The 14,412-nt window shown below is 33.1% G+C and overlaps 1 protein-coding gene across 11 annotated transcripts in view; it reads right to left on the reverse strand.

Moving 5' to 3' along the window:
* The window catches only part of MEF2C (myocyte enhancer factor 2C), a 117,030-nt gene that overhangs the window by 58,732 nt on the left and 43,886 nt on the right, over positions 1-14,412 (reverse strand). For 10 of the 11 annotated variants that reach the window (XM_064735445.1, XM_064735437.1, XM_064735444.1 and 7 more), the window contains 2 exons: positions 13,726-13,923; positions 1,117-1,320 (listed from right to left, as the gene is read on the reverse strand). In XM_064735445.1, the coding sequence (XP_064591515.1) occupies positions 1,117-1,320; positions 13,726-13,779 (258 nt within the window). In that variant the 5' untranslated portion in view covers positions 13,780-13,923. The remainder of the gene's footprint in view (positions 1-1,116; positions 1,321-13,725; positions 13,924-14,412) is intronic. The other variant, XM_064735436.1, reaches the window with a different exon arrangement.

Below are 14,412 nucleotides of genomic sequence, written 5' to 3' on the forward strand. Positions count from 1 at the left end.
CTCAAACACATGACTAACCCTGGTGAAGATTCCAAAAGTATCAAAGTTGTATTTCAGACAATATCCAGATCATTCAAAAATCTGAAACTTACTTTATAAAGATGTGGAGTAAACTAAGCATATACATCAATATATTCAGGATTGAATTTTCACTGACCCTTAAGACAGGTCATCATCCTTCTATTATGTTTTTAATTGATACCATTAGATCAGTTATGTGCTTTAAAAACAGAAGTTGTATAGGCCATATAACCCATTTTTTAGATATCTGTCTAAGATACGAGTGCTTTTTTTATAATAACAAATCATTGAAGGCTTTATGTATTTTGCATAGCTTGAATCCAAATGTGATTGCAACATACACTGACTTTTCTATGAATATTAGAAACTTAAATTTTAAAATTTTAAATTTAAATTAATAATTCTCAGTAATTGTAAATAAAAATTGCTCCTTATAATTGTAAAAAAATTAAACAGTGTTTCTAACATTCTGACACTATTGCATTGATACTGTCACTATTGTATTATGGTAACAATATTCTGTATGGTAACAATATTCTGAGTAGCTGATATATTTTTACTGTGCAGATTGTAAATTAACTTTTTTTTTGTATTTTATTAGACACCCTCGGTAAACAATCAAAAAGCTAAGAAAAGCAGTCAAATTCCACCAACAAATGCCTCTAAATCTTCTTCCACATCTTTTACAATGTATTCTTAATTCCTCCTGGACAGACAATATTATAACTTTTTGATTGTGGAGACAAAGTATGCAAAGTCTTCTGGAGAGTCTGTCCCTGGAAGAGACTGGGAGACAAGCAAGAGATTCAGCTGGTAGGTAGTTGTCAAGGCATGGAGAGGATTAATGCAACAAAGTGACAAAGCAGCACAGAAACCTGGAAAACAGGGAGCCAGAAATCCCTTTGCATAAGTTTCTGCAATACTCAGAAGGATAAAATGCTCTCAAAAGATGTGGATTTCCTGCAGCTTTGTCTTGTCACCTCCAATGCTCAAGCATATACACCACTGTCTTGCTCTGTTCTCCTGCTGCTATGTCACTTGAAGACACAACCTACTTGGAGCACCTCCATCTCAGAGCAAAACACAAACTCTTACCTCAACAATATCTGAATTTGTTCGGCTCTCATGTGGCTCATTATACTCCGTATATTTCAGCAACACTTTGTCCATATCAGTGCTGGCATACTGGAACAGTTTGTTGGTGCTGTTGAAGATGATTAGAGCAATCTCGCAGTCACATAGAACACTAAGCTCATAAGCCTTCTTCATTAACCCAAATTTCCTCTTTGTAAAAGTCACCTGGAAAGAAAAGCAAAAAACGTCCATGAGAAAACCACAAGTTGCTCTCTGTAGTCTTTCTCCTGTTTTTTGGAGCTATAATGTCTGAGTGCTTTGTCTTTGAATTGAACATGCTCAGAAAACAAATCAATGAACATAAAAGAGTTCCAAAATAGAATATGTATGTGTGTGTGTTGCATGTATTACACAAGGGAGAAATACCTAATTATCATTGCACTAAATATGAGATACAGGTAAGGACTATTTTCATTTACTGGCGCTATGAAGTGTTGATACTGCAACTTTAACTTTTAAATTCAGATATCCTTTAGATGCATACATCTTTCTCATCAATATTTCCAAAATGCACCTCAGATGAGCAGCTGTAAATACCTTGAACAAGTGCAGTCAATTCTGATTTTTCCAATTGGCTTTGATTTCAACTCCTGCTAGCTTTGAAGCAAAGAAATTATTTCATAATTATTTAAGTATTCCAAGAGATACATTGCTCATGTACATATACATGCTCATGTACATACACATATTCCAAAAGAGATACATTGTTCATGTACATATATAGTTATGTATGTATATATAAAACACACTCATGATATTTTTGAAGAAATATCTAGTGTGAAAAATGGCACTCATGAGAAAAGAGAATTATAAAGCATGAAAGAAGAAAGTATCTGGTCAGCAGCCTTTGAAACAAAGTGTTTTCTGAATACACACATATGATATTTTATTTCATTTCAAGCCATATGCTTAGGAATATGAACTGGCATTTTTAGTACAAAGGGTCATATTATATAGGAAAGAAATAGGGATTTGTTTGCAAGTTCTCAGTAGGCCAGCAAATGCCCCTACATAATGCAAAATCCAGGCAGTATGAAAATTATAATTACTCTCTTCAAAACCCTAATTTTCCACAGGGATTGTTTTGACAATGAAAGACCTGCACATCAAACAATTTTTTATCTGCTTTTCTGCAATAGGTTACAAGTTCCAGTTAGACATGTGACTTGAAATACGAAACTACTACAAGCTGTTTAAGCTAATTGTATGGTTGAATTTTTCTCCTCTGTTTCTTCATCTGTGAAATTTCTGTTACATATCTTTCATTGACAGGAATTTTTAGGACAAAAATGGTTTTGCTAAGCCTATAATCAATTGAATTTAACTCATGGTCAAGGTACTTGGTATGTCAAGAACAGGCACACAACCAAGTTTATTGGTCTGCCTGATTCTACATTTGTTGCTACCATCCCTTATACACCCATGAACAGTGGCACCTCTGAACATTGATGCTGTGGCAAGAAGATTTGTCTCTCTGAGATTCATATGGCTAGTGTTTTAACTTGTCACACTTCTTGACACACTTGTCACAAGTTAATGCTAAGTGCAGCCTCAGACTACCTTAAAATCCCAACATATCAGGCCAAGGAAAATGTAACTTTTCAAGTATTGCTAATCCCTATTTGTTAGATTCTCTCAGAAAGAGGAGGCTTTGTGTCCATACTTATTCTCCCAAATGCACACCAAATGTTATGCCTTTTATTTAATTTCGATAATTTTAACTTCTGTCAACATACTGTTAAAAAAAGATGGATTGTTATTAAACACAATTATTCAAGCATTAAAAGAAAGCCACTTTCTAGAGCACTAGTCTCAAGTATGCATAACTTATAATTCTTTCTGCATTTGTTTATCATGGCTTCTGATATTTGGAATTAATATTGAGATAGGTAACAAAACTTCACTCAAATTCTAATTAATAATAATAATAATAAAAATAATAATAATAAAAATAATTATAATAATGATGATGATGATGATGATGGTGATGTTGTCTTCAAAATACTCCTTTAATGGTTTCTCTGATTACACCAAAATGCAATGAAATGCTTGAAAGATAGAAACACATATAGTTATGTATATATATATAAAAGCTTGTTTTAGAAATAATTAGTGATACAGAAAATAAAATCAACTAATTCAACATATTTTTCTGCATCTAACATGCTTTTCAGTCAACTTTTTGACCACAGTGCTGTAGGTGGAGTATCTTTGCATTTAGCAAGCTTTTCATTCAAGTCCACCCCAGTACAAAAATATCCCTAAAGCCAGTGTTTGTGTTCACTGTTAGGTAAAATGCCTTAATATTTTGAAAAACCATCTGCCTGTGCTGCACAGGATATACTTAATTCATGATACTTATTACCAAAGTGATATTGGTCAGAGTTATATTTTATGGACGGTGAAAAAAAAACCCACAAACCAGACCAATGAATGAATAATCTAGATCTTCATTTTATCTTTCTTTAAAGATAAAATGAATTTGAATATGGTTTTAATTTCTTGATCTTCCTATATTATCTTCCTAATATTTTCTACATTGATCAGATAAAGCCTCTGTAACTTATAATTAATTAATTAAAGGCAATTGTGTCTACTACTGTTTCACTACTTGCGATTTGGAATTTTAATTTTGAATATGTAATTCATAGTGGTTCTTTGCACATACATAATTCATATACATAGATGTAAATTTATTATGCTTTTATAAAAGTTTATAATAGAACTTTTCAAATCTATAGTGAAATGTCGTGTCAGTGACTTCACAAAAAATTACTAATACTCTTAAAGCCATTTAAAAAACAAAATTAGCTTTTTGCATGCATTCTTCTGTGTGGCTACATAACAAATATGAATATGCCATATGCTAAAATACTTTTGTGAGCAATATAAATAAACAGAGTTTTTATTATTTAACGTTATTTGTTTGATTTGCTATGTGAACCATTCTTGTCCACACCAAAAAATTAAACACCATCTAATAAATATTCTCTAAGGTAGCCAATAACATTCTAGTAAAGAAAAGGTTTTGTTGTGAGGTAAAAATAGCATATTTAATACTTCTCATTTGTCTAGTTGGAAGGGAGTGTGGAATCTTCACTGAAAAATCTCTGATTGTACTTGAACTGACTTAGTGCTGATAATTAACAAGACAGTCGTATTGTCATGAACACAAACTGTAGCTGCATCACCAAAAAATTCATGTGTTGACATAGTCTTATAATTTATGTTCAAAGTCTTGGTAGTGTCATGTAACAACTGACAATGTCACTTTGTCATTTGACATAACGCTATTGACACTGAAGGAAAACACACAGTGAGAAAATTCATCAACATATTTCAAAAAAGATGCCTCCAAAAAGTGTATACTCTTCAATATCTCTGTAACATTTAATTTTTTCAGCATCAAGAATCAAATCACTCCATGTTATTTCCTGACAATATTAGTGAAGACATGCCTCATTATCCCCACTATCTAAATCACTGCTAATTTGCAGATTTTTCAGGTAAGAAACCTACTTCTTTTTAGGAGAATGATAAGTAGTTTAGGAGATCCTTTTGGGATAGAATATTTTATAATGACAGGGTGAAAATAATGAAAAATTAAAGTGGAATGGAAGTGGAACAGATAGGAGGCAAATATTCAATGGTCTTTAAAACCTTTTTAAGCATGTGTATATAAAACATGAGGGTTTTGACAATGATACAGTTTCTAAATACTTGTATGAGATGCGTGAATGCATTGTTTTATATATATTACAAAAAGAGCAGGGTGTGGAGATCACCAAAATTATTTCTGCATCCTACCAGAAATAACTAAATTCTATTCCTTTGTATTAACTCAAAACCCACTAGTCTTTTATGTTTGTCTTAAAACTATAGTTATTCTACTTATTTAATTTTTATTTATTTATTTTAAATATTCTCTTAATAAGAATGGTGGCATCAAGAAGATAGGTTACTAAAATCTGAAGCATTTTTGTATATGAATAAGCATTAATGCTTATGACTTTGTATGGTGTGGGCTAATCAAGACATTACTTGATTATAAAATACTTACAGTGAAGTAAACTTTCAATTTCCTTGATATAAATCAAGGTGAGCTTTTTATATATTTTGGTTGAAGTTCTAACTAACGGTGAAATGTGCTAAAAGAAAGGTATTGGGAAAAAAGAATTGTTAAAAGGGTGATTTTCAACTACAACTCTGACTCTTCAGTTCCCTGAGAACAGCTTTCAAATAGCCTAGTCTATATCTGCAAGTGAAGCTCCAGAGTCTGAATTTGAGTGTGCATGTCACACAATGATAGGCCCAATTTAGAGGGCAATTTGGTGCAGAGAAGACTTTCTTGTTTAATCATTATTAAATTAAACTTACTTAAACTATATAAATTAGAAGATACTGACACTTGGTAGCAATTACAAATTCTTTCAACTGCCTAAATTTTAATTTAGCTATGTGGGTTTGCAAATTGGGATGCTAGCCACTGGAAATAGTCTTTAAGTAAATTTCTAACAACAATTTTATAATTCTTATACATTTTAATATACCAGTGAAGAAACAGAAGCATCCATAAATATTCTCATTTAATGAATACAACCTTAAGGATACATGATCTATGTTTTTTGCCACGTGATGATCGTGCCTTTCTTTTGATGGGAGATGGTTTGGAATTAGTTTAGTTCAGTTTAGTTTAGTTTTAGTTTTAATTTGGATTCTTTGAATAATTTTTTCTCAAATTTCACAAACTATGACAGGCTGACCCATAACATCACTCCATATGTGTCACTAGCAAACACAATATATGTGCTAACACTATGTTTCCAAAGCAGTGGTACCATGATGCTTCAAGTGATTCAGTCCAGCCAGTGTCAGAATATCAGTGCTCTTCTTACTTCTTCCTATTCTTTCTATACAGATATATAGCTGCTGACATAGGAAAATGAGAGATACAGAATTTTCACAAATGCTTCCCAAGTATATTTCCAGCCATTAAACAGGTGAAGAAGAGGGATCACTGATGCACAGAAGTATCTGATAATGGCACCATGTTGTCAAAAATAAATGTTAGTTGTTTGTCCTTATTTCATCTGGAATGTCTAAATTTCTGACACAGGGACTAGAGCAAGCACAGTAGATATGATGTATGTGATAAAAAGGAGATACTATGTGAGCAGTCTATCCAAATTCAAGCATAAGGCCAAGTTGGCCATATGTAATTAGAGGGGCTCTTCACTAAAATGTCACTGCCAAGCACACAAGCCTATCCTGTTGAAACATCAAATAACTACTGGAGAGGCAAAAACTGTGGTCATATCCTCTCTTCCATTTTTCCTCTTATTTTCCTCTGATTCTTTTTCAGAACTGCTTGTCATATGAAGAGGTCTGGCTGAAACAATATTTAAAATAACTCTCTAATGGGAGTGGTGAACAGCACTAGAGCAGAATTTGATCTAGACAAACCTTTCTTTATGCAACAGCTGGGCATACCACATTAAATAAAAGACTTTCAGCAGACTGCTTCTGTATTCTTACAACCCTCCAGCAAAACTTACAGGGATGAGACAGCCTTGATTTATGCTGGTAAATGGGCTATTGTCCCAGAAAGCCCCAAGCATATTATGCTATGACTTGATGAATAGTCCAGATAAAGAGGGATTCTAAGAGGATGCTCTAAAATTATAGCCATAACAAATAAAATGTTCATGATTAACCCATATAAAAAAAGAAGGCTTTGTATGTTACACCACATTTTTAGAATCTTTGTGCATAAATACCAGATCAAATACTTAAAGTAGTGATACTATTCAGTCTGCCCAAACCCAAGTCATGAGGGTTGGGCAGACTGAATAGTATCACTACTACTTTAAGTATTTGATCTGGTACTTACATCAATCTTGTAAGTTTTTTCTGTGTAAACAAAGAAAGGAGGGATAAAAAATTGAAAGATGTCTTAATTAAAGATGATACAGCAACCTCAAAAATTAGGAGGTCAGCCAGTATCAATATGCTTCTTATTTTAATTTATAAATTAAGATCTAAGATCAAACAGGAATGAAAGAAAAATAAAGGCTAATCTTTGATGCTTCACCTCCTTTTGTTGAATACAGAGATATGATTATGTCCTTTATAGACAAATCTACAGATATGTACAAATATTAGGCAAAAAACCAATCTCAAATACACAGTAGCTGACACAACATACACAAAAGCTGACTTTTTTTTTTGTATGGTATCACCAGTTATGGCAGATACAAACATATGCTTATAGTAAAAAACATGTTTATAAGTTCTGTGCTGCTAAAATGTTCATAAGGTAAAGGTCAAAGAGTATTTCATTCCCTGGTGAGCAAATGGTCAGGAAGCACATTTGTCTGCATTTCCTGTCATAACAGGAAGAGTGTAACTTCTTCCTCTCCACAATGGCTTCAGTTCTGCTTCCCACCTCTAGCTCTTTCTCCCCCAGGGCTTTCTAAACCATTCCTTGCAAGACAGCAAGACTGTGCCTGTGTCTGCACTATTTTTCCGCTCTGCTATGTTGGCAGATGTACTGCACTCTCTCTACTTAGGCTTCTTGCTCACACTTCAAATTAAAAGTAATTTGACCTAAATATTTACCTTAGGATGATTCACTCCAAATTATGCTCAGAACATCAATTTGTAATACAAGTACATTTAACCTCAAAATATTGCATTCTAGAAATCCATGGTTCCTTTCAGTAGCTCTGTTAAAATTTTACTTCTCAGGGAGTCTGGAATAACATGAAAAATGTTGCCCGAGTTGCACAGATCACCACAAATTAGGAGTCTTGAAAACTTGGAGGGCAACTCTTTTCTTGCAGAAACCTGACTTTACCTCTGAAAAACCAGGATCACTGTCTGGTTTTAATGCTATATTTCAAGTATATATCTGTGTTCAATTTAATATAAGCAATTAATAAAAATATGTAAAAGATAAAATGTGTGATTTTTAAGACAAAGGTTAATTGAACAAAAAATTATGCTTAGATGCTTTGTCAAGCAGTTATGTTTTCATGTGAAAAAATTTCCCTGGAGACAGGTTGTGAAATGTTATGTCTAGGAAAAAATGAAGATGCTCAATGAAGGAATAATAAAAATATAAGTAAATAGGTGGAGAAAATGTTTTTTATCTTGTGCTCATGTTTGCATTAATATTCAAGGTTCTTCACTCTTTCAACAGGGAAACTTCTGATTCAGACAACAGTCTCTAAACCTTTCCTTTTAAATAGAGCTGAAACACAGACAAAAATAGATACATGAGGTTGAAATTATTTTTGAAACTAGCAGCATTAGGTATCAAAGGCAGTAGAACAAATCTATGTCTTCCTGCATATGATCACTTCCTTCCAGGATATTCTTCCCGTGCCCCAAAACTTTCCTTTAATACCTGATTTGATTTGTTCTCTATTGAACTGATAGCTCAATAATGCTCAGTTTATAGCTTTACAGATATTCTGAAATTAGAGAATGGCAAAAAGTCTGGGCATGAAAAATTTAAACAGAAGTGTATGTTATTGTTATACGCTACAGATTTACACAGACATGAAGCTTTAAAAAGGTTATCTCAATGTCAAACACCTTAATATTGAATTATAGACTTACTATAGTATTTAACAAAAGTTAAGACCCCAGCTGCTCATTGCAAATGGAAAGAAATGAATGCTGAGCAGAATCATTAAATATGAAAACCTCAGTTGTAATTGTCGTTATTCAGAAGCAGGAAAAAATGCAAAACTAATGAGCAAGAAAATCAAAGACACAAGAAATTACCATGTAAGGCTTCATATTTCCTAATATTAATTAGACAAAAATGGGGATTAAATGCAAGACTGTGTTCCAGATCTGACACCAGAAAATCACTGGATCAATACACCCCCACTCCTGGGTCAATATACCTCTGGATTTAGCTTACAGACCATAGATTTAATGAAATATTTTGTGAGACCTTGTATAACAGTAAGACAATATCAGTTATGTCATTAGACCTATGTATTTTAGGCCTGGACAGCTCTGTCTGGATGGCTGCAAAAAATTTCAGATAGTCCTCATCTGAAGCAGACCGCAAAAGGCTATCATTATAAACTAACAAAATATTTCACATTTATACAAAACCCAGAAAAAACACAAGGACTTTTCTGTGACAGAGGAATATAATTTTTCCTTCATATCTTGACCATAGCAAAGGTAGATAAATAATTTCTTTCAATTGAGAAAACAGGAAAATAAGGTTCACACATTTTCCCAAATGATCTCCCTCTTTTTCTTTTTTTAACCATCCCAGAAGTGTTACCAGAATTCTTCTCCAATCTGCTGAATTGAAATTTCTGCAGAAAGAACTTGTAGCAGTCAGGAACTTCTGGCATCGGATGTCAACGCTAACATTTTTGGCTATTTGCCGAAATGCTATTGATTCTGCCGATGGTGGAACTACTGTGTAAGCAGTTACAGTCTATTTGATTGGTCCGTTGACAAAGCTAGCACAACTCCACAACCTTGTTGAGCCTGAACAATATTACCAGGGATTCATTCCTGATATAAATTTATAAAGACCATATTATCCATGAATTATCACTGGAATAAAAAGAAAATACTTGGTCACATTGACTAATTATAACAGGATTCACTTGAGAGTTTCAATTTTCATTTAATGCTATGGTAGTAACCAAATCACACAAAAGAAATAAATATTTTATCTAGACCTGGCAATTATCCATTTGCCAGGTGTCAAGAAACAGTGAAAGGGAATTTTTCAGGTAGTCTGGAACCTTTCCAACCAAAGAAAATCCATGATCATTCATAGCATCAAACATTCGTGCCATCTTTGTCACCATAAAGTATCAATGAGGACTAGAAAAATATAGCCAACTTGCAGTCCACAAGAAACATCATTAAATTAATGGTTTCTGCCAGTTAAAATCCTGAATTCTGCAATCATTAGTCATTCAATAATATGAGAACTCTTAAGCAGGCCAGGGTAAAAGGACTGGGCCTCTGATGACTTAATTGAAGCACTTTCCCTTTAATTTATCCCAAAAAGTCAAGGCTTAAAATAGTTTCTGGAATAGTTTTGTATCCTAAAATTGTGCATGTCTGTGATATTTGCAGCCACAAATATGACTCTGGGTAGTTTGAAATTACTTTTATTACCAGTACAGTCACTAAAGTGCACAAATCCAAACAACTAGATTTGCTCAGAAGAAATTCTCTTGAAGGGAGATCAACTCTATTTTTGTCCTTCCCAATCCACTCATACAAGCATTTTGAAGAGCAGGGGAGTCTTCTACTATAGCAGATAGCAGTGTGGAAGAAAACCGCTTTTGCACAAAGAGGAAAAGTACATCATTCAATGGCTGACATAAAAGCGGCTGGAAAATTGAGTGGAAAATCAAGGACAAGAATTTTGCTCCCTGGACCTTGTATCAACTTGAACCATTTTACAAATATTCTAATTTCCAAATAGATTCACCTTTGCACTAGGAGAGGAGACAGAATAATAAAACTACTGCTATAGCTCCTCATTTGATACATGTTCCACGTATTTTTACCAGCATGTGCCGTACTGCAGAGAATTTATGTGCTTGAGAACAACTGAGGATGCACCATTCAGGTATACCATATATAACATACCTTGTATTGTGAAATCATTCTGTGTTTGAATGTAAGCAACAAACAATTAGGCAGTTTCTAGCCAAGCCACTTGATGCTGTTCTTGCAAATGCTTTTTGGTGAGGGAGAAAGAAAATATCTCCATCTGTAAATGAAGCTAAAAATAGGCTTTGTGGAATTGTGCTTGAGCTGGTATCTTAGCTTCACTAATTCAAAAATTTTAACCATTTTTGTCTGGTGCAACATTTAAATTTTTTTTTAAAAATTCATTTATACCATCAAATAAGAAGACAAAATAGGAATAGAAGCAAGTTCATATTTTAAGATTACAGGAAATGTGCAAGTTAGGAAACAAACTGATGCTGTGATGCTAAAGCCGCAATACATTAATATTGCTATGCTAAAGCAGCAATATTTTAAGAACTGGGGAGGTTTGTGAGAGAGTACATCTCATATAAATGGTTAAAACAATCAGCTATTATTAAAAATCCAGTTGTATTTAATCACATATATATTATTAAAATTAAAAAGCCTAATACCATAGTCCAATGAAATGATGAAAATCTTTTCATTTGGTTCATTGAGCTTTAAATCAGAGCACTAAATGCAAGATAAAGTCAGTAGAAATTTTTAAAAAATTATTAATATATTAGTAGAAATAAGAAGCATAATCAAGACAATTTTACATTATGGAAAGTAAAATAATGTAAATCTACCTCCAGCCTCACAGTGGCTAAGACACATTAGCAAATATCGAACTGGGATTGTTCAGACAGGAAAAGAGAAGACTGGAACTAAACTACAGCCTTCCCGTACCTGAAGGGAGTCTACAAGAAAGAGGGAAAGGGACTTCTCACAAGGGCATGGAGTGACAAGACGGGGGGAATGTATTCAAGCCGACAGAGAGTAGGTCTAGATGGTTTAGATTACACATTAGGAAAAAAGTTTTCACTGTGGGGGTGGTGAAGCACACATACAGGTTAACAACAGAAACTATGGCTGCCCTGTTCCTTAGAAGTGTATGAGGTCAGGCTTTGAGCAACCTGATCTTTTGGAAGGTGTCTCTGCTTATGGCAGTGGAGTTGGAAATAGGTTTCTTCCAATCCAAACCATTCTGTGATTCTATGAGTCTAAGAAATGCTGGTGAAACAAACACTTCCTGCACTAACATTACAGTTGTTAGTATTCTAGTGTTACAGTTTTATTCAAAATTATTAGTTCCAAAACTGATTCTGTAATTCTTGAAGCTCTACAGTGAATAATTTCAAGACTAGCTGTCTCCTTTTTTAAAAAAGTATATTTAACTTTTTAAAAGTGTTTTTTTTAACAGATGTGGGGCTAAAATCTCTCTAAATACTATATTTGAGCAAGCAAGTTGAGATTGAAACTGTTGTATGAACTAATGTTGTGAATGGCAAAATTCTGTGGTATCATTTACAAAATAATTCAGGTTCCCTTCAAAAAGAAGTCATTATAGCATGGGCAAGTTTCAAACAACTACTGACTTAATATTTATAATAAATTCAATTCAATATTTAACATCCCATTTTAACTCCATGCTATAAGACAATTAAAATAAATAGGATTACATTTATACATTGTTAGAATTATTGCCTTTTAGCCTGTCTTACCAAAACACGCAACTTTTAGGGAAAACACTAAATGCATCTATCATAAGGAACATTTTGCTGTTACACATGATTTTCTGCCATAGAGATCACAAGTTACTACTAACACTACAATTTTTAAACATTCTTTTAAGGACTATTATTTGTTGTTATGCTTAGGCTGAGTTTTTTATGGCTTTATAAATATGCTTAGGCTGAGTTTTTTAAGGCTTTATAAAATCCTCCATGACTAACAGATTCTTAAAAAAATTCCTAAAGATATGAAGAAATTTATAGATCAAATTAGTAGTACTACTATATTAATAGTAACTCAATATCAAGTTATTAAAAATCAGCTACTGAAGATTATTCCAAAATTGCAGCCAGGGGTAGGAAGAACATTAAATAGAGTATTAAATAATTATGTGGAGAGATTATCACAGTTGTGGATCTCCAGATTCAACATAACATCCACATCCATTCATTTATATAAAATGTAAACAGCAGCAATTTTCACCAGTATTATTTGAAAATATCAGTTACTGAATTTTATATTTGTGACCACAAGGAAGAAAATTTCCTAATTCCTAAATGATCATATTTCAACTAGCAGAGATAGTGTTGATAATATGTGATTGCTCCCTAACAATTTTATTTAAAGCAGAGTTAAAAATTAGTTAATCTGTCCTATTGGATCTATTTAGCCTTAGCTAAATAGTGATGGTCACTTGGTTTTATGACTACAACATGCTAGTAATATTGTATGTGAGTTTTAGAATGTGTTAGGCTACTCAAACTCTTCTTAAAATTCAGACAGGAAAAGAGGAAACTTTTTTATGAAGTAGTATCTTTTTTATATGAAGGAGGTAAAAATAAAGATGCTGCAAATGTGAAGGAGCATCTTCACCTTCAAGAACTGGGATGTCTGAACTTAAATGAAAGTGCTCATATTATAATAACTCAGATTGAACACAGTTCAGAAAATATAGTACTAGAAGCCTGTGTCCTGTAGCAACTCACAGGTGTGCTTAACCATGTATATTCCAGACTGAACTCAAGGCAAGTAGAGCGCACACAGCAGTCTTTATAGAATAAAGTCCTCAAGCAATAACTTCCTAACTGTGCATGTTACTGAACTTGAAAACACTGTGTGTGAGGTTTCTGGCTGCTTACAAAAGTATTTTTCTTTGATAGTCTAACATACATTGTGTATATGTATATGTATATGTTGGTATATGCATAGGTACAGAGACTGATCAACTTTTTAATCACCTTTAATAATAAGTTACCCTATAAATATAATATGATGCTTAAGTCATGTATTTTTTCAACTCACCTGTCTGTTACGTTCATCCATAATCCTTGTAATCTGAATCTTTTTTCTCCCCATAGTCCCCGTTTTTTTTTCTCTCCTTCTTCCTTACAATTACGTATTTTTCCCTTCTCTTTTATTCCTCTTTCCTGTTTCCTCAAAACAAACCTCCTTCTTCAGCACTTGCACCACTCAGTTCACAGTCCTCTGCATCCGTTCCTGCTAAACACAGAAAGGAAATCAAATGTTACCATGAAATTGATAACCAGAAGAAAGTTATTACATGGAGCTGGCCAAACATCCTCATTATAATTTAGTGTACAAGTAAATTTGAACTAAAATTTACTGCACCTATAAAACAAGTAATGCACAGAAGAAAAAAAACCAATATTCAAAGGCTTATTTCTATGAAAGAAAACACCAAATACAAATATATCAAGAAATAAAGAAAAATATTGAAGTACAAGTAGTGAAAATTTCAATGGAATTAATGTCTCTAATTTTAAATATCACTCACAGCTCTAATATGAAAAATTACCTAAATCAGAGAGTTAATAAACTATTCTGTACCTATGTATGCTAAGCAGGCCAGCTAATTTATTTCTGAAGGGAAAACAATTTTGTACTTTGACAGCAGAGGTGATAATTTCCCTCATTATGCAAATACAATGGACATTTATTTAAGTGTTAATTGATATATAAGAGTTGCCA

The sequence above is a fragment of the Zonotrichia leucophrys genome, chromosome Z (assembly GCF_028769735.1).
Source record: "Zonotrichia leucophrys gambelii isolate GWCS_2022_RI chromosome Z, RI_Zleu_2.0, whole genome shotgun sequence".
NCBI lineage: Eukaryota > Metazoa > Chordata > Aves > Passeriformes > Passerellidae > Zonotrichia > Zonotrichia leucophrys.